The sequence below is a fragment of the Salvia hispanica genome, chromosome 4 (assembly GCF_029641045.1).
Source record: "Salvia hispanica isolate PSC_SH4W2 chromosome 4, Shi_PSC_v1, whole genome shotgun sequence".
NCBI lineage: Eukaryota > Viridiplantae > Streptophyta > Magnoliopsida > Lamiales > Lamiaceae > Salvia > Salvia hispanica.
In genome coordinates, this window is record NC_142695.1 from 18,872,910 (window position 1) to 18,899,116 (window position 26,207).

Here is a 26,207-nt window from a genome sequence, read left to right on the forward strand (position 1 = left end):
AAGAAGACAATAAATAGTTACATACATCTAAATCACATGCTCAAATCTCGGATTTTGATTTTGTGTTCTATTCTACTGAATGAGTTGGAGACTTTATAGCCATTTTTAATTCAACACAAACTTAACATCTTTCATATGAATTAAATTAACTTTTAGCAATTGAGATTAATAATCTTTTATAGCATTTACATTTACATATTATAATCTCCAATGTAATAAATCGAAGCAGTCAAACAAATAAAATGATGAATCATCTTTCTTATAGTTCAGACAATTTTCACGGTACATGGTCCGTGGTCGTTACATTCAACTTTAAAATACCCATTCACTAAGTGACCGTCACTTAGTGCAAACTCGTGATTTACTAGAAATAATCTTGAAATCGGATAATAGAAACCCGCGATGCTTCTTCCCACAATCCTGCTGAGAACATCTTCTAGAAATGCGATAATAGAAACCCGCGACTCTCCAACATCGGTAAAAAGATTAAATAATAAAAGCATCTCTTCATTTAAAATTAATTATATGTCAATTAATACACGAATATTACAATTTTACAAAAGAATATGCTTTGTAAAAAAATGCAAAGTTAAATTCCCAGAAAAAATATGCGAAACAAGAAACGCTACAAGTCTTGCATTCTGACCTCTCTTATGTCTTTTCATAATGTAAGGCAGATGCAATGGCTTGCTTGTATCCTTGTCACTGCCTATGTAAAAGAGTTGCGACGCCTCCAAATAAAGATAAACTGAATGCCGATGGAGAGAAGCTCCCCTCCCCAAAATCAAATGAACATATGGTTGCATACAGAGATCTCAAGAAGCTGCTTGTTTGTTCTGTTGTTTCACTTTCGCCCGTACTTTCTGCTCCAGGACGGATATCTCCGTGTCCAGACTGAATATTCTGTTAAGCGCGTGCATGTTTTCCATGATTTCATTCAGCCCACGGTTATCCGTGCCATCACATCGCAAGTGTTGCATGGGACCATGAAGAAGCTTGTTCACAATCCCCATACTCAGATCATATATGGCTTTCTTTTCACTCTTTGGTAGATCATCACGCATCTTAGACAAGCACTTTTCTAGCTCAGCGGCCCTAATTCTCTCTGCATATGCCCTAAGCTTCTTGATGGTTGGGACAGTCTCAAGGGAGTCCTTCCATGCTTCGAATTCTTCCACTTCTGCTTCAATGATCGCCTGAGCTTCCATTGCCTTCATCAATCTGTCTTCCTTGTTGGCAGCCACTACTTCCTCCAAGTCATCCACATTGTAAACTTGAACACTCTCAATATCTGACGCACATGATCCCACGTTCCTAGGAACAGAAATATCGACAAATAACCTCTCGCCTCCAACTTCTGAAGCCACAGGGGGGAGTGTCTGAACTTGATCTTTTGAGAATAGAAGTGTTTCCAAAGCCGTACATGTGAAAATGACATCTGCTTCACCAGCGCATTTCAATAATTGTGAGAAAGGCCTATATTCAATCTCAACATCCTTGAGCTCCTCTCGTATGGAATTTAGTCTGTCCTCTGTTCTGTTAACAACTACTATCCTCCTGCATCCCTTCGCAGCTAAGTGTCTTATCACAAGCTTTCCCATCTTTCCAGCTCCAACGACCAACATTTTCACTGAATCATGAGCAGACTCTGGAAGTTTCATCATAGCAAGCTCCACTGCAGCTGAACTAACTGATACTGACCCAGTAGAGATACTGGTTTCTGTTCTAACACGTTTTCCCACAGTGATTGCATGCTTAAAGAGCCCACTAATTTTACGGTCAAATCCAGGGACCCCTTGTCCTGTTTTAACAACCTGTTTAACCTGTGAAAGAATTTGACCTTCACCTAAAACAAGGGAATCGAGCCCTGAAGATACTTCAAAAAGATGTTGTGTGGCATCTTTGTTGAAAAGCAAAACTCTGTGCTGACACAGCTCTGAAACTGGCACTGAACTTATCTGCAAAACGAGACAGCAATGTCAAGCACTATCCATTCAAAATTACGCTCACAAAACTAACCCAGTTGTTTCAAGAATAAAGCCATTCAGAAAAAAGTTAACATGGAGGAGAAGTGATGAGATTTCAGGCAGATGAATCAGGATCTAATCATTCTTTCTGTTAAGGAAAATCTGGTCATCAGCCATCAAAAGGATACCGGAACGAAAATTTGCAAGCCATTCAAAAAACATATGATAAACTTTCAAGTCAGCCAATAAACTATTCAAAATCCATATAAATAAGAAATCTGCAAACTGTTATTTTACCTTAGACATCCATTCAGTCACTTCCTTTATTCCACGATGCTGGGACAGAGCCACAACATATATCTCCAGCCTGTTGCACGTGCTAAGGACAGCAGCTTCCTCTATATGATTTAGAGCGCATAGTTCACCAATTGCTTGCGGCCATTGTGCTTCGGGAACAGAAAGCTTCTCGCGTACCTCAATGGGTGCTGTACGGTAGTTAAAACCCACAACCAAAATACTGCTGGTTTCTTTCGTATAACCTGAATAGAAAAATGTACAAGTCTTTGTTAGAGCTTTATCTCTTCATGATCCAACTCAAGAAGCATCAAACAAACACCAAAATTTCCATAGAAACCATACATATTAACTAACTACCTTAATTTTCTTTCCTCCAATATATTGAGTGATGTAAAATAGAGTAATTGATTAAGCACATAATCTCAGTGCAAAGTCTCTAAAAATCCATAAAAGTCCACCATCAAGGTCAAATAGGAGAAAAATCTAGCATCGTGTGCCTTGCACAACCCTGAATTACACATCAGCTATTAATCATTTACCAGCACCAAAATCCTTGTCGCCAAATCTCCAAAATTAACAGCAAATAATCCAAAACCAGGAAGAGAATTTATCACGTTACTCATCCAAACACAGTATCACAACACATTGACAATAAAAGTGAAAACATAATTAATAAAATGAAGAAGGATGAAACTTACGATCAGCAGCGGACGACTTGAGAAGCTCCAACGCGGAAAGGCTGGTCGATTTGGAGGGGATCTCCGAGTCGGAAGCAAGGTCGCATCGCGGACATAACGTAAAGGACCGCGTTTGAGGAGCGGAAATCCTATCGGTGAAAAGAGGTCGTGTCCGTGGAGGAAAAGAAAGCATGGAAGAAGTAGAGAGTTTGGTGCAATGATGAATTTTGAATCTAGCATCGGAATTAGCAGAAGAGATGGAAATCGAGAAGGCGCTGGCCGCCGCCATTGGTGCCGGTGAAGGGAGGGAGGGGACGACTTGGGGGCAGCTGAGTTTTATTGAATGGGATTTGGTGTAACGAAATTCAACTGCTCAAATAGGATGGATGTTTGGTGCATCCACCCACCACAATTGACCACGCAATGCCAATGCCTATTTATTCATAAATAACATAATTAAGTAGATCGGTTTAGCTTTACTAAAAATATTAGAAACTCATTTAGATCGGTGGAAATTTTTAAATAAATTACTCATCGCAGCTAATTGTGTTTCTCTAGTTGCAAAAGATTGTGTGTTCAAACTTCAAACTTTTTCTGTTATTAGTGTAAATTAAGGAGCGTTTGGGCGGCACACGCCGCCGCGTTGGACTGTGCTTGGTTTTTCTTGCTATTTTTCTAGCTTTTGAGTGGGGTATATGTGAGTAATTATGAATAATTCTAAGTCAAATTTGGATTGAGCTGATAGAGACTTGAAATTTAGATCAATCAACAACCTTTGAAGAGTTTATGGCCGTGTAAAAAAAGCATGCCATGCCAAATGGGTTTGAAGAAATTCACGTTTATCGCACTAGTTATGGCGTAATTTATATTTTCTTCAACTCAAAGTACGATTGTTTTATTGTTTTTTCATGGTTATCTTTATTGTTGACTAAACACACACAAAACATTGGTGATGGAGAAGAATATGGGCAGCAGCTACATGGCCGTAGTTAGTCTGGTAGAAGAACTGCAGCAGCTCCTCTGCCCTAACAATCTCATCTTTAGGAACTCAGCTCCTTTTGACAGGAGAGAGATTCAAATTCTGCACGATGCAGTCACTTCTATGCACTCGCTCCTAACTGATTCTTCCGGACTCGCATACAATTATCACCTCATCAATCAAATTTCCGAGAACAGGATCGTATCTTTGGCTCACAAAGCTAGGAAATATCTCGACTCTTGGGTACACTTACACTACACTCACTAGATTTCTCTGCTTTCATGTGTTTAATCCCCTTTTTTGGAACAGACAGTTGTACATCTGAACAACATCATGCATTGGAACTGGGCCAAAGCCATGAGAGAAACCTCTAGCCTCGCTGAATTCACTCAAGAGATAATCGCCATCAACCACGAGCTTAACATGATTCTCCACTCCTCTTCTATAGGCAAGAACAACATCTCCATTGCGTGTATTGGCTTCACTTTTTCCTCATTCATCTTTAACTATATCAGAGAATTTGGTTAAAGTGTTTTGCCCTTTGAATTATAAGTGATACCCTTTATTTTCTAGTGAAGTTGTTATTCCTAACTAGCTTTTGCCCATTAGGAGCAGATAATCCCTCCTCTTTGTTGATTCCATTAACAACCACTGTAAATCCAGAGGCCAAAATGATTGGTCTTGAAGATGAGTTTGTAGCAATGTTGGACTGTCTAACTGGGCATCCATCGAAACTAAAAGTTTTCCCAATCATCGGTATGGCTGGGATTGGCAAGACTACTTTCTCCAACAAACTGTATCATAATCCTCTTGTGGTACATCACTTCTATTTTCGTGCATGGGTTACTGTCTCACAGCAATATCAAGTCAGTAAAAACTTGTTGACAATTCTAAACTGCGTTGCCAACGAAGATTCCTTTGATTTGCAAGGGAGGAGCGTGGAGGAACTAGAAGAAAAGGTATACAGGATTTTAAAGCAGAAGAGGTATCTCCTGGTATTGGATGATATGTGGGATACTAAAGCTTGGGATGACTTAAAGAGAGTATTTCCTGATGATAAGAATGGTAGTAGAATTATCCTTACAAGCCGGCTTCAAGAAGTAGCTGTTTGTACAAGTGAAGACACTCCTCCCCACTGCCTGCGTTGCTTGAGTATGCATGAAAGTTGGGAGCTTCTAAGCTCAAAGATCTTTGTGGGTGGTGAATCCTGCCCTCAGGAAATGGTGGAGGTTGGAAAGCAAATAGCCTACAAATGCCATGGTCTGCCACTAACTATAGTTGTTTTAGGAGGTCTTCTGTCAAAGATGAGCAAGAAAATAGATGTTTGGGAATCAGTTGCCCACAGTGTGGGGTCACTGGTGATGGAAGAAGCAGACCAGTGTCGACACATACTTGCTTTAAGTTACAACCATTTGCCTGATTTCCTGAAACCATGCTTCCTTTACATGGGTATGTTCCCTGAGGATTATGAAGTGTCAGTAAAGAAATTGACATGGTTGTGGGTTGCGGAAGGATTTATCCGGTCTACTACTCATAAGAGCTTGGAAGAAATTGCTGAGGATTATTTGGCAGATCTTATAGCTAGAAGTTTAATTTTGGTCAAAAGAAGAAGTTCTCGTGGTACCGTCAAGACTTGCTACATCCATGATCTGATGAGAGAACTCTGCCTGAGAGAGTCCCAGAAGCACAATTTTCTTCATGCAATCAACGGCTGTGGACAACTGCCACTGCATGTTGAAGATATGTCTGGTGTTGATCCCCCTCCAGACTTTGGAGTGATAAAATTTCCCCCACCTTACCTTCATGATCTGCAAAGACTCTCCTTCCACTCCAGCATCCATGAGTATAGCTATAAAGCATCATTCCCATACACCCGTTCTCTGATTAGCTTTGAGAAGCTATCTGTATCAGGCTATCGATGTTTCTTAGGAATGTCGCTTAAGCTACTAAAAGTGTTGGACATAATTAACATAAATCTAACAGATCTTCCAGAAGAAATAATGATGCTAACTCAGTTGAAGTTTTTGGCACTCACTGTCCAAGGTCCCTTAGATATAAGGAGATTAACTAAATTCTGCCTCCTGCGGACCCTTGTCATTGATTGTGAATGGGACGGATTTTTAATCCGAACATTCTGGGACATGCTGGAGTTAAGGCATTTTCATTTGAAGAGAAGTTGTCAGTCTTATTTATCAACTTATTCTCTATTATCTCAGTCACAGCTACCCTTAGTGTCTGCAGTAAGAGAAACACTTCCACTAAGAGTGCTTAGCAATTTGTTAACAGTATCCACAGTACGGCCTATCAGTTGTACTGAGAACATGTTGAAATCCATGCCCCATTTAAAGAGCTTGGGAGTATATGAAAGTGAAGAAGACTACCAGTTTCGTGGCTGGTTCGAAAGGCTAGTCCTCTTACCAGAACTTGAGAAGCTCAAGTATGTCTTTAGTAATCCATTTATCAGTTCATCTCTCAAACCGGGTTGCCTTCCACCATGGCAGAGTCTTTCCCCAAAGCTAGTGAAGCTGACTTTGAGTGGTACCTCCTTGCCGTGGGACGATATGTCCAAGCTCAGTATGCTACCCAAACTAGAGGTGCTGAAACTAAAAAATTATGCCTTCTCGGGAGCAGTATGGAATTCCTGGATCGGAGGTTTTCATTGTCTCAAGTTCCTGCTGATTGGCAGCACAAATTTAGAGATATGGGAGACTGATGGAAATCATTTCCCGAATCTTCGTCAGCTTGTGCTAAGGCATTGCAGGTTTTTGGAAGAGATCCCTTATGGAATTGGTGAATCACCTTTGTTGGAGACCATTGAACTGCATCGGTGCAAGAATTCTGTTGTTATATCTGCAAGGAACTTGCAAGAAGAGCAACAGAGTTTGGGAAATGATGGACTCACTATTTACATCACGGAAGGCTAAGTAAGCAAATCCCAACTTTCTTTTCCAAATCATTATTTTCTTCCAGAAACATGCAGTTAGAGAAATTTAACACTTTCACTTGTGGAATTGTAGTTTGTTGCTGACAGCTCAGTGTTGAATGAGGCAGAGAAACTGGTCTCTGAAAATTTGATGCTTGAATTCACGGTGTAGTTTGGTTTTTGGAACTTTTCAAAATTTGTCAGTTTAAGTTTTAATATTTTTAGTCATCTAAATCCATGTATTGTTGTTAGAGAAACTATAAGTATGCATTGATTAGCATACAAGTCTGCTTTTGATAAATGTTTGCAACATTAGGTCAATATGAATGATCAGATTGAGCTTAGAGTGAGATGATTGAGAAATTTAGGAAAGAAACGTGAAACCAATGAAGGTTTAAAGTTTATAAAGAGTGGATGACCTGTACGTTTTTTGCTTTAGCTATATATGGTGTTTTTCTGAAGATTTTGATGACTAGCTTTATTGTGAAACTGACAGCTATATACAGATGTTGAGGTCTTTATCACATTAGTGATTTTGGACCAAAGTAATGGATGGTGGTCAGTCACTTGTGAGTTTGTTATAAACTTTATGGTTTGAAATTTGCAGGTTTTAGTCTCATACAGTGATGGTCTCTGCATTCTCTCTTACATCTTGCTATACAGAAATGTGTTTATACTTCAATTTAAAACAACTGGTGTAGTAGGATTTTGCTATCATCATGTTTAACAACCATATTTTTAATGAAAGATTTCTCAAAAACAAAAAGTGTTTTTACCTTGTCTTTATTTAATTCAAATATATCTCTGTGTTCATAGCCACTAACTATTGCTTTCATGGCTACAAGTTGCCCTTGTGTAGTCTATTGCATTGTCCTTTCTTGTAGATTGTCTTCCTACTGACCTTAAATGCATCTTGTTCCTTTGTTTCAACTTCATATCTCAGATTACCATCCATGGTGGCTATAGAAGGAATTGTGTTAGTAAATTTTTTTGGAGTTGTTAAATTTGTCCTCTACTTTTGAACGCTCTAGTTTAGTTGTTGATTTACTGCTCTATGGTGATTCTCTTATGAGGGGGGGCTATGTATTAAAATCTGCTCAGTTAATTTTTTGGGGCAGTTGGGAGCTTAATGAGCTTGATGCTGTATGCTAATAGAGTGGAGTTACAGATGATTTGTATTTAACTTTCTTTTCTTAAATTTTGAACAAATATGTAATGATTTCTAGGTTTGTTCAGCTACTCGATTTCATCTCCATGCACTATTTTAATTAAACTAGAAAGGATGTTTACTATTTATAATTAAATTGTTTAAATTTTTTTAATTAAGTAGTACTCTCTCTGTCCCATTAGAAATGCAACGTTTTCCTTTTTGGGTTATCCCACTAAAAATGAAACGTTTCCTAAAATGGAAACATCACTCTCTCTACTTTTCCCTTTCTCTTACTTTACTCTCTCTTCATTAACTCACAAAACAACACTGCATAAAATCCTGTGCCGGAAACCAAATGTTTCATATTTATTGGGACGGAGGGAGTATTAAATTTGGACATGTCATTCTAACAAATAAATTTAGCAAAATAAGATTCATTTCAAATTTTATACTAATATAAAACTACTCCATAAAATTAAATAAATTTCTAAAATTTGCTCTAGATAAATGGAATTTAAAATTGTGGACGAGGTGAGTAGTATACTATAAACATTAATTGTGTTTGATAATGATAATTCAGCAGAAGTATACAAAACATTGTGCAGAATCTTTAGTGATTGAAGAAGAATATGGGCAGCAGCTACATGGCCGTAGTAAGTCTAGTAGAGGATCTGCAGCAGCTCCTCTGCCCTAACAATCTCATCTTTCAGAGCTCCGCTCCTTTTGACAGGAGAGAGATTCGAATTCTGCACGATGCAGTCACTTGTATGCACTCGCTCCTCACTGATTCTTCGGGACTCACTTACAATTATCACCTCACCAATCAAATTTCAGAGAATAGGATCGTGTCTTTGGCTCGCAACGCTGGGAAATATCTCGACTTTTGGGTACAGTACACTAGGTGTTTGTTTTTGTGCCCATTTATCTGCTTTGATCCCTTTTTTGTAACAGATGGTTAAATATCTAAGATTCCCAGAGTCTTGGGACCTGACAAAATCCATCAGCCTCGCTGAAATCACACAAGAGATGATCGCCATCAACCAGGAGCTTAACATCATTCATCAATCCTCTTCTATAGGCAAGAACAAAATCTTAATTTCGTGTATACTCTTCACTCTTCCCCGCTTATGTTTAAATATGTCAGAGAATTTGGTTAAACTATTTGCCCTTTTATTTTCCAGTGAGTTGTGATTTCTACAATTTTCTAACTTTAGCCCTTTAGGAGCAGATAATCCCACCTCTTGGTTGGTTCCATCAACAACAACTGTAAATCCAGAAGCCAAAATGATTGGTCTTGAAAATGAGTTTGTAGCAATGTTGGACTGTCTAACTGGGCATCCGTCGAAACTAAAAGTTTTCCCAATCATCGGTATGGCTGGGATTGGCAAGACTACTTTCTCCAACAAATTGTATCATAATCCTCTTGTGGTACATCACTTCTATGTCCGTGCATGGGTTACTGTCTCGCAGCAATATCAAGTCAGAAAAATTTTGTTGACAATTCTAAATTTGGTTGCCAACGAAGATTCATTTGATTTGCAAAGGAGGAGTGTGGAGGAACTAGAAGAAAAGGTATACAGGATTTTAAAGCAGAAGAGGTATCTCCTTGTATTGGATGATATGTGGGATGCTAAAGCTTGGGATGACTTAAAGAGAGTATTTCCTGATGATAAGAATGGTAGTAGAATTATACTTACAAGTCGGATTCAAGAAGTAGCTGTTCATGCAAGTGAAGACACTCCTCCCCACTGCCTGCGTTGCTTGAGTATGCATGAAAGTTGGGAGCTTCTAAGCTCAAAGATCTTTGTGGGTGGTGAATCCTGCCCTCAGGAAATGGTGGAGGTTGGAAAGCAAATAGCCTATAAATGCCATGGTCTGCCACTAACTATAGTTGTTTTAGGAGGTCTTCTGTCAAAGATGAGCAAGAAAATAGATGTTTGGGAATCAGTTGCCAAATGTGTGGGGTCACTGTTGATGGAAGAAGCAGAACAGTGTCAACACATACTTGCTTTGAGTTACAACCATTTGCCTGATTTCTTGAAACCATGCTTCCTTTACATGGGTATGTTCCCGGAGGATTATGAAGTATCAGTAAAGAAATTGACACGGTTGTGGGTTGCGGAAGGATTTATCTGGTCTACTACTCATAAGAGCTTGGACGAAATTGCTGAGAATTATTTGGCAGACCTTATAGCTAGAAGTTTAATATTGGTCAAAAGGAGAAGTTCTCGTGGTACGGTCAAGACTTGCTACGTCCATGATTTGATGTGAGAACTCTGCCCAGAGTCCCAGAAGCACAATTTTCTTCATGCAATCAACAGCTGTGGACAACTTCCAGCACCAGATGAGGTGAAGATTCCATGGCACATTCTTCAACGGATGAATGTTCCCCGACATTATGATCTGCAAAGACTGTCCTTCCACTCCAGCATCCACGAGTATAGCAATAAAGCATCATTCCCATACACCCGTTCTCTGATGAGCTTCGAGAAACTATCTGTATCAGGCTATCGATGTTTCTTAGGCATGTCGTTTAAACTACTAAAAGTGTTGAACATAGTTAACATCAATCTAATGGATCTTCCAAGAGAAATAATGATGCTAACTCAGTTGAAGTTTTTGGCACTCACTGTCCATAGTTCCTTAGATATAAGGAACTTAATTGAATTCCGCCTCCTGCAGACCCTTGTCATTGATTGTGAATGGAACGGCTATTTAATCCCAACATTCTGGGACATGCTGGAGTTAAGACATTTTCATTTGAAGAGAAGTTGTCAGTCTTATTTATCAACTTATTCTCTATTATCTCAGTCACAGCTACCCTTAGTGTCTGCAGTAAGAGAAACACTTCCACTAAGTGTGCTTAACAATTTGTTATCCGTATCCACAGTACGGCCTATCAGTTGTACTGAGAACATGTTGAGATCCATGCCCCATTTAAAGAGCTTGGGAGTGTATGAAAGTGAAGAAGACTACCAGTTTCATGGCTGGTTCGAAAGGCGTGTCCTCTTACCAGAACTTGAGAAGCTTAAGTATGTCTTTAGCAATCCATTTATCAGTTCATCTCTCAAACCGGGTCGCCTTCCACCATGGCAGAGTCTTCCCCCAAAGCTAGTGAAGCTGACATTGAGTGGTACCTCCTTGCCGTGGGACGATATGTCCAAGCTCAGTATGCTACCCAAACTAGAGGTGCTTAAACTCAGAAATTATGCCTTCTCGGGAGCAGTATGGAATTCCTGGACGGGTGGTTTTCGTTGTCTCAAGTTCCTGCTGATTGGCAGCACAAATCTCGAGATATGGGAGACTGATGGAAATCATTTCCCGAATCTTTGTCAGCTTGTTCTAAGGCATTGCAGGTTTTTGGAAGAGATCCCTTATGGAATTGGTGAATCACCTCTGCTGGAGACCATTGAACTGCATCGCTGCAAGAATTCTGCTGTTATATCTGCAAGGAACTTGCAAGAAGAGCAACAGAGTTTGGGAAATGATGGACTCACTATTTACATCACGGAAGGCTAAGTAAGAAAATCCCAACTTTCTATTCCAGAACATTATTTTCTTCCAGAAACATGCATTTGGAGAAATTTAACACTTTCAGTTGTGGAATTGTAGTTTCTTGCTGACAGCTCCGTGTTGATGAGACAGAAAAACTTGTCTCTGAAAATTTTATGTTTGAATTCCTGGTCTAGTGTAGTTTTTGGAACTTTTCAAAATTTGTCATTTTAAATTTTAATAATGTTAGTCATCTACATCTATGATTTGTTGTTCGAGAATCAATAAGTATGCAATGCATTGATTGGCATACAAGTCCGGTTTTGATAAATGATTGCAATATCTAGGCCTATATGAATGTTCAGATTGAGCTTAGTGAAATGATTGAGAATGTATGAGGAAAGAAAGAAGTAGGTATATATATTTGGTGTTTTCTGAAGTTTTTGATCACTACTGGCTTTACTGTGAAACTGACAACTATGTATAGATTTTGATGTATTAATTACTTGTGAGTTTGTTAAAGTTGTGGTTGATGTCTGAAATTTGCAGGCTTTGGTCTTGTACAGTGATGGCCAATGCATTCTACCTCTGGACTTGGTATGCAGAAATGTGACTTCACGAATGTTTAATGTGTACAAGGAGAAGGAATCAAGTAGGCTTTTTCTTGTATCTAGACAATATCCAAATCATTATACAGAAACTATGTACCTGAAAGAGTGGACGATGAGCTGATTATCCACTTGATCATTTGCATTTTTGTTCATTTAAATGCAAAGTATTTTAAAATTACGACATTCATGTAATGTTTACGTACCACATAGATAGTGCAGTCCAGTTGATTTTCATAAGTTTAATACCAGTAGTTTTGATTTTAACTACATATGAATTCAATTAATAACTAAATAGCATTGTAAATTCTAGGGGGTTGATTTCATTCTTTTGGTACACAAAATTAAAAATAGAATTCTATAGAATTGAATCGAAAGAAATTAAATTTTAGTTAAATTTCAATACCTATGTTTGGTAAACGAAAACTGATATCTATACAATATATAAAAGTAAAGTTTTAGGGGTATTTAGGGAAATAAGGGAAATTTTAGGAGTATTTAGGGAATAGCCCTTTTGTTTGTAAATTTAAAATTTAACACAAATTTAAATTCCATAATTGTAGGGATAGAATTTAACTAATTTATTTCATAGAATTGTAATTGTAATCAGTTTTAAATAATCATTTTTTTACCCTATAATTAATCCATAAATATGATTTTACTATAATTCAATTATGATCATTTTAAAGAATAATTTTAATTTGTGCTCAAAATTATATTAAATTAAAAATGTATAATTAAAGGGCAGCTAAAATTGTGTGAATTATGAAAACCTACGTGGAGTGAATGAGAGGTTTTACAATGTAGGTATAAAACTATAAACTAAAATTAGTGGGACAGTCACAGATGAAGATATTTTAAAAAGGATTTGTATCTCATGTGCATTGATAAGAAGCCATTTTGATTGTTGCTTGACACAATATTGATTGAATGGTGCATATTGGTCGTATTACAAATGAATGGAGATGGAAGAGATAAGAAGGTTTGCGTTAATTGGGTGTTGCAAGTCTTCTCCTCCTATGCTGGGAATTATGGATTCTGTTGTTTTATCTATTAGGTACGTTGGTGATTGTATAGGAAATTTGAATCCTTATTACAGTTTCTGTGAACTATTTCACTGCTATTCAATTACACTGAGAAGTAACAGTTCAATGTTCCAAAAGTAAGGCGGCCACTCTTTCAGCTGAGGAGCCAATTCTTCAACACCCCCCCCCCCCTCCCCACTCTGTTTAAAAAGGTGAATATTTTCACCCTCATATGAATGACAGTTTTATTTTATTTTTTAATAAATTTTAATAATCTAATGAAATATATGAAGGACCGAACAAGTGGTTTGTGACTTTGTATTTTTCTTACGAATGTGTATATGTCTACTGCTGGAATCTGACCATTATCTTTGTTTTTAGGCAGAATTTACTCCTGGAGATCTGTATACAAGGAAGAGGCCTCTGAATTCCGAGGTACTACTAACTCTACTGGATACTTATGTATGACGAAGTAAGTATTATAGTGTTAATTCCAATTGAACAGGACAACTCTTTTTTGCCTCCAACAATTTCACATATAAATAAGTTCAAGAGTTCATCTTCTGGAAATGAAAATAATGGTGAAAATGAGGAATCTGTTTCGTGAGTGGGAGGTTTTACTATGTCACATGTAATTAAGTGGAGTGAGTGAGAGGTTTTACTATGTCATTTAAATTTGGTTTAAACATTTGATTAGAATTCCAAATAAAAATATTTTTTGTCCTTCCATCGAATGCATGCGGTTTGAATTGTTCGATTGTGTACTTTCATGGGTCTCATCTTATGCTTTGCTCTACGGATGATCATTTTAATACATATTGATTATTGATTTTGTGCATTGCTAATTGATTTTGTTCCTTACTATTTTATTGTAGTTTTAGGTGAGACAGACGGCTTTAAAGATGACAAACGAGTTATTTTATCTATGAGTTTTATTGAAGAGTATGGGTTTTATTGAAGAGTGACGAATTGTGAAGAATTGAAGATTTTAGTTTATAATGATGAGGTTGATTTTAATTTTAAAGTTAATGTAGTGTATAAAAAGAAGTTTCAAATAAATGATTAGTAATTACTCATTGTGTTTAATTCTTTATTGTAATAGATTTTTATCTAAACATTATATTATGTGATTTGTTTCAAATTTATTATACTTCAATGTTGATTTGTATAGATTTTTTATTCTCATATAACTAAAATTGTTATTCATTATTGTTCATTGTTAATATTGATTTTAATTTTATTTAATTAATTTAAAATTGAAAATTAATATTTTAAAAATATATTAATCTGTGAATAGTACAAGCGTGATACTAGTAAAATTAAAGGTGGAGTCTAGGAGTATATGAGAGTGGTGTTGCAATGCAATTAATGTAATTTTGCTTCTATACATATTTAACACGTTAAAATTTCAAGTTGATTCGACACAATCTCAATATAATGTTAACACAACGTTAATACGGTGTCAACCGTTCACACTGTGTTGATTACATCTTAAAGAACATAAATACACTTTTTTCAATATCAAATTATTGGACTTTACTTTGTACTATATGGTATAGTACAATTTGATTAAATTGTTTGAATTCCATTTATATTAGTTCTATATAAAATAGCTGAATCATAATTACATAATAGACTGAAATTTGAAAATAAGTTCGCATAACTATAAATTTATTATTCATGAAAATTTAATTTGAGGTCGACATATTTAATAATTCAACTGACTCATAATTTATTTATATATAAAATTTTTTATTCCATGATTACTGATTATAATTGATCTCTATCCAAATAATATAAGTGCATATTAGTTGCAGCCTGCAAGATAAGGGTGAAAAAATTAAATACTATGCCATAAAACCAGTATACATCGTGTCACACAAATCATTTACCCAAAATTGCAAAACAATAGTCATAAAATTAACATATTAAAGGATAATATTTGAAAATCATGCCCAAAACAAGAATGCAATTCAAAAATCCAAAATTAAATTCACCAGCTATGATCCGAAATAGATTTGGACATTTGGAAATAAAGGAGAGGATAATGATTGAAAATTTGAAATGGCTTCACATAACAAATCTAACGAAAAATACTCAAAAGATCCCATTGCATTGAGCCAAAATTCTCAACAAACATCAACGACAATTGTATCCTTCTTCCTCAGTTGAATTCAGAATGATTTCTGTAAATCACTGCCGAAGTTTGATTCAATAAAAAGCATACAAAACAAAGTGAAAAGGAGAAATAAAAAACTTTAGTATAAAGCAAAACAAAATAAGGGAAGAAGACGGGCGGTTGAACATCGGTTGCAGTCAAACCAAACAATAATACTCCTATATTTATACTCCAAGATATTTCTCATTTGATGGGGGACGAAGAAAACACACAACACCCCAATTCAAATCCCACTCCAAATTCAAATCCGGGGCCTAATCCAAACCCGGATCCGAGCCAGGCCCCAGGGGCTCAATCTGCAGCTGTGACTTTGGAGACGGAGAAAGGGGCGGGTACAGATATGGCTAGAGCTTCCACCTCTTTAGCCCCTAAACCTTCTTGGTTTACTCCGAAAAGGTCAACCTTTTTTTCCCTGCCTATTATTTTATGTTGATTTACCATGGTTGTAGTTCAATACAGCTATGATGATGTGATTGCTCTTCTTGGTGAATTGGAGAATATATGGTGGAAGGGTTGAAAAAGTTTGAATCTTTTTTGGGTTTGGTTTTCAAGAATTGGGGTGAGGTTACTTGGGAGTAATGCAGCAGCAATTTGTTTTGTTTGATGGGTTTTGTAAATAATTCTGGTTTAAGTTAAGGGGGAAAATGATATCTTTAGTATGAGACTTGTGGAAATGTTCTTATAATTTCTTAGTTGTCTCTCTCAGTCTCCCTTGACCTTGTTCACTCATGATGTTTGACATTTGTTTCTCAGCTGTTTGTAACTTTTTTGCTGTATTTGGCAGGCTTCTTGCTATTTTTTGTGTGATCAACTTGATAAATTACATTGATCGTGGAGCTATAGCGAGTAATGGTGTAAATGGGAGCGCCAGAACTTGCTCAGAAAGTGGTGTATGCACACCTGGTAGTGGAATTCAGTAAGTCTATCATTTGGCATTTTCACATATTTTTAGCCTGTAATGGTAGTGGTTGTTCTTCTCTTCTTACTGTTATCTTCGATATTGAATATTGTTATGCCAATATGATCCAAAATGACACATCCAACTAGCTTTAGTTTTCCATATCACTGATTCACGATAAAAATAAATCTCGTGTCAAATTTCCAATCTTCTTCATTGGCTTTAGTCTCATATCCTTGATTTCTTCCTTTGTCATTATGTAACAGAGGAATTATTAGAATGAGTATGAACAGGGCTTCCTTTTCTTACTAAATTTTGGCACCACATGCTTCAGTCTTTCCTCGAGATTGTACTTCCAAAATAGTATTCTGATTTCAATCTGACTAAGTTTGTATGCTATTCTAACTTAAAGCATGAATCCTGTTCTGCTAATATTCCAAGAAAGTTTCATTTCTCTCCCTATCTTTATGTAGGGGTGAATTTGACATGACTAACTTTGAGGATGGAGTTATATCATCTGCTTTCATGGTTGGCCTCCTTGTGGCATCTCCGATATTTGCATCTACAGCCAAGAGGTAATAAACCTTCAAACTCATGACTGTTTTTTTCGTAGTGGCCCTACTGAGCCATGATAAGTACAAGATCATCAAATAAGAACAGCCATGATCTGGATGTCTATAAGTATCTACCATTTGAGCCCTTATTGCCCCGTGTCTTTTGTATCATGTAGCATTATGCTTTGAAATTTCATGGAAACATTTCTGAGGCATAATTTTTCTTAGTCTATGTTTCACATTCAGCTGGGAAAATCCCCCATAGAAACATGGATCTGTTTTGAGTGTTCCCCGTTAGTAGTATACTACTTCCTCCGTCCCTTAAAATTATGAACTTTCTAACTTAGGAAACTTTTTCTTTCTGATGAGGTGTGACTCATTCTGACCACTAACAATATTTCAATCACTTTTCTTTCTGTCTCTATCTTACTTTACCAATTGTGCGTTAAAACCCGCGCCCCTTCAAAAGTTCATATTTTATACTCCCTCCGTCCCAATAAATATGAAACATTTGGTTTTCGGCGCGGAATTTTATGCAGTGTTGTTTTGTGAGTTAATGAAGAGAGAGTAAAGTAAGAGAGAGAGAAAAGTAGAGAGAGTGATGTTTCCATTTTAGGAAACGTTTCATTTTTAGTGGGACAACCCAAAAAGGAAAACGTTGCATTTCTAATGGGACAGAGGGAGTAGTATCTATTATCCATGCCTTGTATCAATATAAAGGTGTAGAATGTAAATAGAAAGGACAATGCGCTCCTGAAGATTGCTCATCTTTTTATGCATCCTTGGAACAAGAATCTAATTCCTTTAATTTTGTCTTACTTTTCCTGTGTTTACTTGAACCTGCAGTGTCAATCCTTTTAGGCTCATTGGAATTGGCTTGACTGTTTGGACTGTTGCCGTTACTTTTTGTGGGTTTTCGTTTAATTTTTGGTCCATTGCGGTTGCTCGCATGTAAGTAAGATCTTTCTCATTACACAGAATATGTTGAGGATTCGTTCCTTATTGTTGTGCTGTTACTTAATTTGTGGCTGGAGTTCGTTTTCTGTAGGCTAGTGGGTGTTGGCGAGGCTTCATTCATAAGTCTTGCTGCTCCTTTCATAGATGACAATGCCCCAGTCACACAGGTTTGATGTCTTTCCTAAACATTCATGCATAAGACTCTTAAGACCTCAGATCATTATTCATTGTGTTTATTAAACACTTTATCAACATTATGTATTCTCTAAAAATTTTGAGTTGGTAAAAGTTCCTTGGAAATATGCTGATGCTGCATATAGAACATTTTTATATAATTCACTGGAGCAATGTACAATAAATTCATCATTGACTAAGCACTGCAAATAGGTTTAGTTATGATTTTCATTGCTAGAATCTGATAGAAAATTATAAATCACACCAAGGCCTGCATATTACTGCAAATCTAATTCCAGACTTTTACTGGCATATCTATTTAGGCATTTGAAAAACAAATATGACTAGCTATATTTGTTTCTTCTATCCAACATACTAGTATTGGTACCTTCGGAATGTGATCAAATGAAAACTCTAAATATTGTACAAACTCAAAACTATAATCTGGACCATTGAAAAATGTCAACAGATCAAAAAAAACATCAACAGGAAAATGTCAAAAGAATTTCAACGGTAGTCAATGATTGATGTTGTGTTGATATTGTGTTGACATTAAAATCTTGAAATTTTACACTGTGTTGATATTGTATTGAAACTGTGTTGAAGCTGTATTGAGAAGTTTTGAGGTTGTACAATATATAAGTTTGCATTTTATCACTACTCTTGGTACCTTCAATGTCTATTTTATTGATAATGTGGTTATACTAATTATAAAGCCTGGTGCTGTTCAATCCATGAGTTTGGTCTTCATTGGAAACATTCTCCCCTTCCCTGTAGAATCTAGTCCATCATTTTCTACTCAACCTTTATTTGTGCTGTTTCATTCTTGAATTGACCTTTTCCTTTTGACATTCTCTCTTCCTAGAGAATAGCATGGCTTGGAGCATTTTACATGTGTATACCAACTGGTGTTGCAGTGGGGTACGTTTATGGTGGATTGGTACGTTCATGCTCGATAGCTACTATATCTGCTAATTTCTATTGATTAGTCCTTTATCAAGCATTGAGTGGTACTACATATCTCATTGGACTTGATTCTTGTATTCCGTCTCTATTGTTGTCCAGATATCAAATTAATTAAAATGTTTCTGTGTTAGTTGATTCAGTTCACAAATACTTTGTGCTTGATCACAGATTAGTACCTTTGGTTGGCGATGGGCATTCTGGGTGGAGGCACTATTGATGCTTCCTTTTGCTATTTTAGGCTTTGTGATGAAACCATTACAGTTGAAAGGTCAGTGAACCAGTCATACACTTTGCAGAAACTATATCTATTAGCTGATTGTTGAAGCCTATTTTATCCAGGTTTTGGTCCTGCTGAAGCTAGCCAGCCTTTGACAGCAGCGGATGATGGATCAGAAGATCAAGGTGCTAGTTAATCTAAAACTGTAGAAAGATGTTTACTTTATTATTCCTATCTTCTAAGTGAGAATATCATACCTGTGTCCTAAATCTTGGGTAATTAAATTTTTGCCGCTTATAACGTGATTCGAATACGTACCTGAAAATGTTGGGTGACTTTTTTTGAGGTTTAGTGGTGTCATATAATCGGTTGTGTTCAAGTAAAATATACGAATGGACTTGTAATATTCTTGGGTGGACTTCATTGGTGAAATATCGATATGTATATATTATACATATCCTGGTTTCCTACTTCCTTTTTAACAAATACCTGTTATAAATGCATAGTTTCGTAGTCTTCTTCGGAGCTTCATCTCTAGAAGAACTATACAAGATTTTCTTAGTTAGATTACCATTTTCAACTATCTTTGCAGGGTCTGACCTTTCTACAAGGGGAGTGGTTGGTGATGAAAGTTCAAAATCTTTGAGGTAAAGAACATATGAGCTAACATCATCACTCTGGTTTAAGACTGTCTAGTTTTTTTCTAGAGGAAAAATCTTTCTAAACTAACATTTCCATTTATTAGATGATCTGATATAGAGCACATATGGATATTTTTTTTCCTTTCTTGAATAAATGCTGTATATTTCAGGTTCGGAGCTTTAACGGCATTTGGGAAAGATATGCAACTTCTTTTGCTTAACAAGGTGTACGTGGTTAATGTTCTTGGTAAATCTTCTTTCTTCTGAAGCCATAAACAATGAAAATAGTGATTATCTGGAGCTATGGTACACTCTGATATATTGACCAAAAATATGATCAAAGAAATGGTTTCCGACCCACAATCAGTTGCTTGCAAGCCTGTAATGAAGAGTGTTTCCTTGCTACTACTATATGTCCTTGTAATTCTTCTCTTTCTCAATGGTGATTGCAGGGTATATCGCATATAATTTTGTGATAGGTGCCTATTCTTACTGGGGACCTAAGGCGGGCTATAATATATACCACATGGTAAGCTCTTTGTGCACGTAAAATGGAAATGATAAATAGGCTATGCATCTGAATGCTTTTATGTGGAGAAATATCTAAATGTGTCATGTAATAAATCCTGATGTCTCTTTTGGATGATTATTTCCATTTTTTAGGCTAAACATCGATTGTTATTTTCTCCAGAGCAATGCAGATTATATGTTTGGTGGAGTTACAGCGATCTGTGGAGTCTTCGGGTCAATAGCAGGCGGTCTTGTTCTTGATCGTATGAATTCCACATTACCCAATGCATTTAAGGTGATCGGCATTCCTTAACTCGTATTGTTTTAATGCAATCCAGATTCAAAGTCGTGTTGTAATTGTTGATCACCCATGAAACTACGGTTTTTATAAGCGGAATTCATCCTATCCTTCTCCCTGATTCTGCATTACAAATAAGAAAGGGATGAGAAAGTTTAATATTTTGTAAATTACACCAAAAGTGAAATGGAGTCGTTACTATTAATGTAGATCCCAATTATTCACTTTCTTTGTTCTTGGTATGTCTGTTTGTAGCTTCTTTCGGTTGCTACACTCCTTGGAGCAGCATTCTGCTTTGCTGCCTTTTGTTTCCATAGCCTGTATGTTTTTCTGGCACTTTTTGCAATCGGAGAGTTGCTCGTATTTGCTACTCAGGTACTGTTCTTCGCAGTCATCTTTGTATATTCAAATTTCTAACTTGGTCGCATTTTCAGTCCGTTAGATATATTTCATTTAGTGTGGTCTTATCAGTGCTCCTAGATTTCATCCCTACATTTTGACCTAAATTATCTAAATTCAAATGTGAAAATATGATTCCATCGATGACCTTTGCAGGCCCCTGTAAATTTCGTTTGTCTGCATTGTGTCAAGCCTAGTCTTCGACCACTATCAATGGCAATGTCTACTGTATCAATTCACATATTTGGTGATGTGCCCTCCTCTCCCCTTGTCGGGCTTCTCCAGGTTTCTCTTCTTATTTCCTCTTATATTCCATTCTATATATTTTGTCCTACACTGGATTGTGGGATTTTTTTTCCACTTTTCTTTTGGTAACCAAGATATAAAACAATGTATTGAATGTTTGGTTTAGATGCAAGCAAGATTCATGACCCATTTTTAGTAGTACTCATGATAAGAGTTGCCTTCTGCAGGATCGGATTAACAATTGGAGGGTTACTGCCCTTACTTTGACGTCTATTCTATTCGTGGCTGGTGCAATTTGGGTTATAGGTACGTATGTTCATACGTTTATCAAAAATACATACTACTATCATTTAGTATTTGACTAACTGCATGATCGAACATGCTTAAAATTGTTCAATCCACAAAGTATGTGGTAGATTAGCACATACTCCATTAGAACAACGACAAATTTAGTGGGGGCAAGAGGCTGTCACCCCCCACCCCCCCGACCACCAGGATGATGGCCTAGTTTTCCTTTAGGCCAGCCGGTAATGACATGGTCTCCCCCTCTCTGCAGAAATTTTAAGACATCTAACATAGTTTTCCTTTAGGCTCCAGACACATTGTGAAATTACAATTCCTCATTAAAGTAGAAAAATACTCCTCCTTCCCCAATTCGTTCACTTCATGGTGCAAACCATTTCGATCCAATGGATCCTCCACCTACATTAGAACATGAATATCTTTCATATGGAACGAATTCAGCACTAGACAATGAGCACATCTTGTATATACAGGAATTTTCATGCCTGCTGTGGATAGATATAACGAAGATGCTGAGCACCCAGCTCTGGTGGTGGATAAGTCGAATTCCACTCCGTTGCTTAAGGAGAAGATGGCGGAACCAGCTTAGGGTTTGGAGTGTTTGCGTCGCATCATCGTTTCCTCAGCTAGAGGTCCGACTTCGCTAAGACTTTTTTGGCATACAAGCAAGTGGGAGACATGGTTGGATTTTTCACCTAGTTTGTGTAAATTCTTCCTTTCAATTTTCATCATGTATATAATCTGATATTTGCCCAGAAATGTCCATATGTTTATGGCATTAGTTGCCTTGTAATAGTATTGGGACTGGTTTTTCATCCCTAACTATTGTGATTTGATATTGAAATTTCGAATTCGTAGCTGTGATGGCCAACTGTAATTTCTTTCATCACAAAAGGTCAGATAAGGGAATCGCAAGACATGTTTTTATTTCTTGTCCATATCCAAGTAGTATTAAGTAGTCGTTGTTAAGTGGGGTTTGTTGAAAAGGACGTTACGGTAATACTCCTGTCATCCACTGTCTATAAAAGGCATCCATAATTTTGCCCTGTAATCCATAGCCTCATTTCATTAACAGTTTTATTATTCAGTTTGAATTAGCACTTGGATCTATTTCTGACAAATTTGTAAAAAGATAAAAAGAGATTGTGCAAGCAGAGTAAGTGTGCAAAACTGTGTAGGAAATGAGTGGATTTATAGAAGAAATTGGAGTTTTTAAAAACTCAAAAATTATAAAAAAATGTCGGCGACCACATAGACAGGCTGCTGGGCTTTGTGCTGGGTGGGGGTGGAAAGGCACCTGCCCACGTTGATTGATGCGTTGCAATGCAGCTGCACCCGAAGCAACTACATTGTGGATGACCTAATGTGCATATGGATGGTTCAAATTTTGTTAATTATATCGAGTATGAAAGCAATATAAAAATTATTCCCTCTATCTACCAAAACTTTGTGAAATATTAGACTTGACGTGAGTTTTAATAAAATAGCTGGCAACATTTTATATCCTTAGCCTTCTCACAAAAGATTCATGTAACACAAGCAATATAAGGAGTTGGTGGCAAAGGAAAGAGACTCTTCATTCATGAAAAACTTGTCCGAGGTCAATACACAAGCAATAGTTCCATTGCTCAAATATTTTCTCTCTCAGTACCAGAAAAATAAATAACGGCAAATTGCCAGCAAAAGAAGTACATCGCTTTACCAGGGATGCTGAAAACTTGCAGCACAAACACTCTAAGCTTCATTTAGACAAGAGATAGTTCACCAGAAGGAATGGATCTTTTCACAAGTTTAGCCCACGATTCGTTTGTCTCAGTGATAACCTTAAGTGCATAATCCTGCACTCACCGAACAAGGAAATAATTACCAGATCAATCATGGCTAGGATAGGAGTAATAGATGAGACATTTTTCAGATACATAAATAGTTGAAATAATACCTTGTTTGCTGGCTTGTTGTCAAGGCCAAATCTGTTGGCAGGTTTTCCATCGGGTATCTTGTAGTCCCTGAACCAGTCTCTGATTGCAGTGAGAGTTCCCTGCAAAAGAGTAGCAGTAATTGAGTTTGGCATTTTATCTGTTTCAAGCTTTTTACAGACTTATGACTTATGAGATGTATTATTATGTAGATTGATCCACTACACTCTTCATAGAAGCCAAGCAAAGAAAGATTGTGTTCTAGAAAGTTCAAATTAAATCAAGATATAAATGAACTTGATATCATTCAAGCTGTCCTAGAAAGTTCAAATTAAATCAAGATAAAGATGAACTTTTTAAGCACTTTGAAAAAGTTAGAAATACAAGGCAGCTCTCTCTATATGCGATAGAACAGGAGAATGATGAAGAGTAGAGGTTTAGTAAAGGTAGAAAAGCCTGCTGACTAATATCATATGGATATGATATTACTTACTGGAAAATGCTTCTCAACATCATCAACATCATTAACAAGGGAAGCCCTGGGATCATCCAGTGAAATGGCAACTATTTTCCAGTCAAGCTCTCCCTCATCTATCATTGCCAAAGCAGCCAAGGGCTTCACTTTCATGACTTGCCCGATTTTTCCTTGGCTATCCCCAATCTCAACAACATCAACTATAAGAAAAAGGATATTACAATTAGATTAAACTTGCTCCCTTGCTTTATTTCCTGAATAAGTTTCCATAGGGAAGTTTACTTAACAACACGATAAAAGCATGATGTTGAAAAACATGATATTGCACCTGGATCATTATCTCCAAATGCCCCCTCAACTTCAGCATTTGCAAGTGAAGGGTCTTCCCATGTTTGTGGAAGCAATCCATAGTTCCAGTTGATGTTGTATCTACAGAAGAGCATGGAAATTAAGAATAAGAAAACAAGAACCACTCATAAGTAGAACTAGTCAGCAGTTCCTATAAAGCAACTAAAATTCCATTTCCATCTCTGCTTTTTTTCACTTTCGGAGACCATTGCTTCAACATACTATATAGATAGCCTAAAAACCAGGGATGCTTTTTCTGTTGGTTTGAAACAGCAAATTTATTTTCAGTGCCATGAAAGAGTAGGAAAGTGAAATTAGAGCAATCTTACGGGTAGTATCGGAGTTTTCCCTTCTTTGTATCTTGCTTAATGGGGGTATACACTTCATCTGTAGCAACTTCCATCTTTGCACTAGATTCCTTTGGAATCTCCACGATGAAATTGAATACACCATCACCCAGGTGCAGTGGAATATCATGCCAGGGGGAAATCTGTGTCAAACAATCGCAGCACTTATCATCAATATGAACTCACAGTTTGAAGTACTATTACATAATCATCATCCATTAATTCCAAATAAACAGCAAAATTATCTCCACGAATTTGCTAGTAGAATTTAATAATTCGATGTAGTTCTCACACATGATAGCCTGGTTAAGGAATTTGCATCAGCCAATATATAAACGCCTAAAATAATTTCCGATTTCTCTTCGTATCTTCCATCCAATTCAACAGAAATTATAGCATTAGCAGCTATTGAGAAAAGCTTATAAAGAAAATCATCAATACTGTTAATATTTCTGTAGAATTGAATGGAAGAAGTATGAAAAAGATGCGAAGAGTCAAATCGTGCTAGATTCTATTCAAAACCAGTGTAAAATCACCATTCACCATAGAAAGAAAAGGTCACAAATTTCAGATTCCACCCTCCAATTAAAGTAACTTTCCCATAAAACTCAAACATAAGAGAGAAAAGGACATAAAACAACGTGTTATATCCGAGTTTGACATACCTTTTTGCCGGAATTATCGAGGAAGAAGACGCGGTAATCGAGGGATTCGGGCTGGCCCTCTTCCTTGATTTGAACTTGGGGGTTTTGTATGGCATTGCACGTAAAGAGGCGCCTTTTCTGCGTCAGGAATCTGCCGTTTCTGAAGCTGAGATTGAGGCTTTGAGGCGCAGCCCGGAATTGGCCTCTGCAGAGAAAACCGCTGGAGACGGCGTTGCCAGCCGATGCAATGACTCTGGTCGCCGCCATTTCTATTTTCTTCTTTGTGGTGAGTGTAGAATGAGAGAGCTCTGTGGTGACTGTGTTTCCACTATTTTACCACAAATGCTCACCTCTGATTGGTTGCTCACTTTTCCAGCATTTCTCTATAATAAATTTCTTATTATAAATTCTTGTTTTGGAGGATTATTATTTAGAGATTATACTTTTTGGTGAGAGAGAGTGGTATTATAGTAGTAATAATTGTAGTAATTTAGGGGTGGCGAAACGGGTTATCTGCGGGTATCCGCACCCGGCAAGTCGGGTACCTGTACCCTATTTTAGCCAAATTTATTGTCTCAATACCCGTCCCATGACATACCGGGATTACCCGATACCCGTGTCGGGTATCCCGTACCCGACATTGCGGGTACCCGTACCCGATCCAAAATCTTAATAAAAAATTTGAAAACCATAATAGTCGTCAATGTTCCCTAATTTACTTTATTAATATCGATGATAAACTTATTGAGAATAAAAGTGAGGGGACACTCTAATTCCGGTGAGTTTTCAATTGTATGTTCGTTGGAATATGAAAAATGTTTCGAAAGAACTATTAGATTATATAAAGTACTCCCATTGTTCTGCCTTAATAGAGGCGTTTCATTTTCTTCACTCATTTTAAAAAAATAATAATATAACTACACTTCTCTACATTATTATCTCTCTTACTTTACTTTTTCTTCATTTTAACTATTTATTTTTAATTTTTCAAAATGAGTGCGTATATGACTATTATTA

The 26,207-nt window shown here is 36.8% G+C and overlaps 5 protein-coding genes and 1 pseudogene across 8 annotated transcripts; 4 read left to right on the forward strand and 2 right to left on the reverse strand.

Moving 5' to 3' along the window:
- Positions 1 to 486: 486 nt before the first annotated feature.
- Positions 487 to 3,362, reverse strand: LOC125195319 (glutamyl-tRNA reductase 1, chloroplastic-like). Its single transcript, XM_048093486.2, has 3 exons — positions 2,963 to 3,362; positions 2,265 to 2,506; positions 487 to 1,958 (listed from the first exon to the last, which is right to left on the reverse strand). The coding sequence occupies exons 1-3, from the start codon at positions 3,228 to 3,230 to the stop codon at positions 816 to 818; spliced, it is 1,653 nt and encodes a 550-aa protein (XP_047949443.2). The 5' UTR covers positions 3,231 to 3,362; the 3' UTR covers positions 487 to 815.
- A 400-nt stretch (positions 3,363 to 3,762) lies between these two features.
- Positions 3,763 to 7,187, forward strand: LOC125194782 (putative late blight resistance protein homolog R1A-3). The gene is made up of 4 exons (XM_089069520.1): positions 3,763 to 4,163; positions 4,230 to 4,368; positions 4,530 to 6,844; positions 6,938 to 7,187. The coding sequence occupies exons 1-3, from the start codon at positions 3,894 to 3,896 to the stop codon at positions 6,842 to 6,844; spliced, it is 2,724 nt and encodes a 907-aa protein (XP_088925646.1). The 5' UTR covers positions 3,763 to 3,893; the 3' UTR covers positions 6,938 to 7,187.
- A 1,044-nt stretch (positions 7,188 to 8,231) lies between these two features.
- Positions 8,232 to 12,279, forward strand: LOC125194783 (putative late blight resistance protein homolog R1A-3; annotated as a pseudogene). Its single transcript, XR_016137505.1, has 4 exons — positions 8,232 to 8,880; positions 8,945 to 9,071; positions 9,216 to 11,512; positions 12,035 to 12,279. The product of XR_016137505.1 is annotated as a putative late blight resistance protein homolog R1A-3 (transcript).
- Positions 12,280 to 12,727: 448 nt separating this feature from the next.
- On the forward strand, positions 12,728 to 14,278 carry LOC125200368 (DNA repair protein RAD5A-like). 3 transcript variants are annotated; one of them, XR_016137545.1, is made up of 4 exons: positions 12,728 to 13,150; positions 13,241 to 13,330; positions 13,500 to 13,553; positions 13,994 to 14,278. XR_016137545.1 is itself a non-coding variant. In XM_089069578.1 (4 exons), exons 1-4 carry the CDS (start codon positions 13,053 to 13,055, stop codon positions 13,997 to 13,999), a joined length of 228 nt encoding a protein of 75 aa, XP_088925704.1. In that variant the 5' UTR covers positions 12,728 to 13,052; the 3' UTR covers positions 14,000 to 14,278. The 3 variants fall into 3 exon arrangements, 1 of the variants encoding a protein (XP_088925704.1); XR_016137546.1 differs by having other exon boundaries at positions 13,257 to 13,330; XM_089069578.1 differs by having other exon boundaries at positions 13,261 to 13,330.
- Positions 14,279 to 15,369: 1,091 nt separating this feature from the next.
- Positions 15,370 to 22,392, forward strand: LOC125197268 (Major facilitator superfamily protein). The gene is made up of 16 exons (XM_089057360.1): positions 15,370 to 15,693; positions 16,082 to 16,213; positions 16,669 to 16,770; positions 17,596 to 17,700; positions 17,798 to 17,873; positions 18,746 to 18,820; positions 19,015 to 19,114; positions 19,186 to 19,248; positions 19,656 to 19,710; positions 19,875 to 19,951; positions 20,157 to 20,233; positions 20,396 to 20,509; positions 20,768 to 20,887; positions 21,068 to 21,196; positions 21,385 to 21,463; positions 21,934 to 22,392. Exons 1-16 carry the CDS (start codon positions 15,488 to 15,490, stop codon positions 22,047 to 22,049), a joined length of 1,626 nt encoding a protein of 541 aa, XP_088913486.1. The 5' UTR covers positions 15,370 to 15,487; the 3' UTR covers positions 22,050 to 22,392.
- Positions 22,393 to 23,012: 620 nt separating this feature from the next.
- On the reverse strand, positions 23,013 to 25,529 carry LOC125192404 (soluble inorganic pyrophosphatase 6, chloroplastic-like). The gene is made up of 6 exons (XM_048089943.2): positions 25,212 to 25,529; positions 24,529 to 24,689; positions 24,180 to 24,280; positions 23,870 to 24,051; positions 23,400 to 23,498; positions 23,013 to 23,298 (listed from the first exon to the last, which is right to left on the reverse strand). The coding sequence occupies exons 1-6, from the start codon at positions 25,455 to 25,457 to the stop codon at positions 23,206 to 23,208; spliced, it is 882 nt and encodes a 293-aa protein (XP_047945900.2). The 5' UTR covers positions 25,458 to 25,529; the 3' UTR covers positions 23,013 to 23,205.
- Between the last annotated feature and the right edge of the window lie 678 nt (positions 25,530 to 26,207).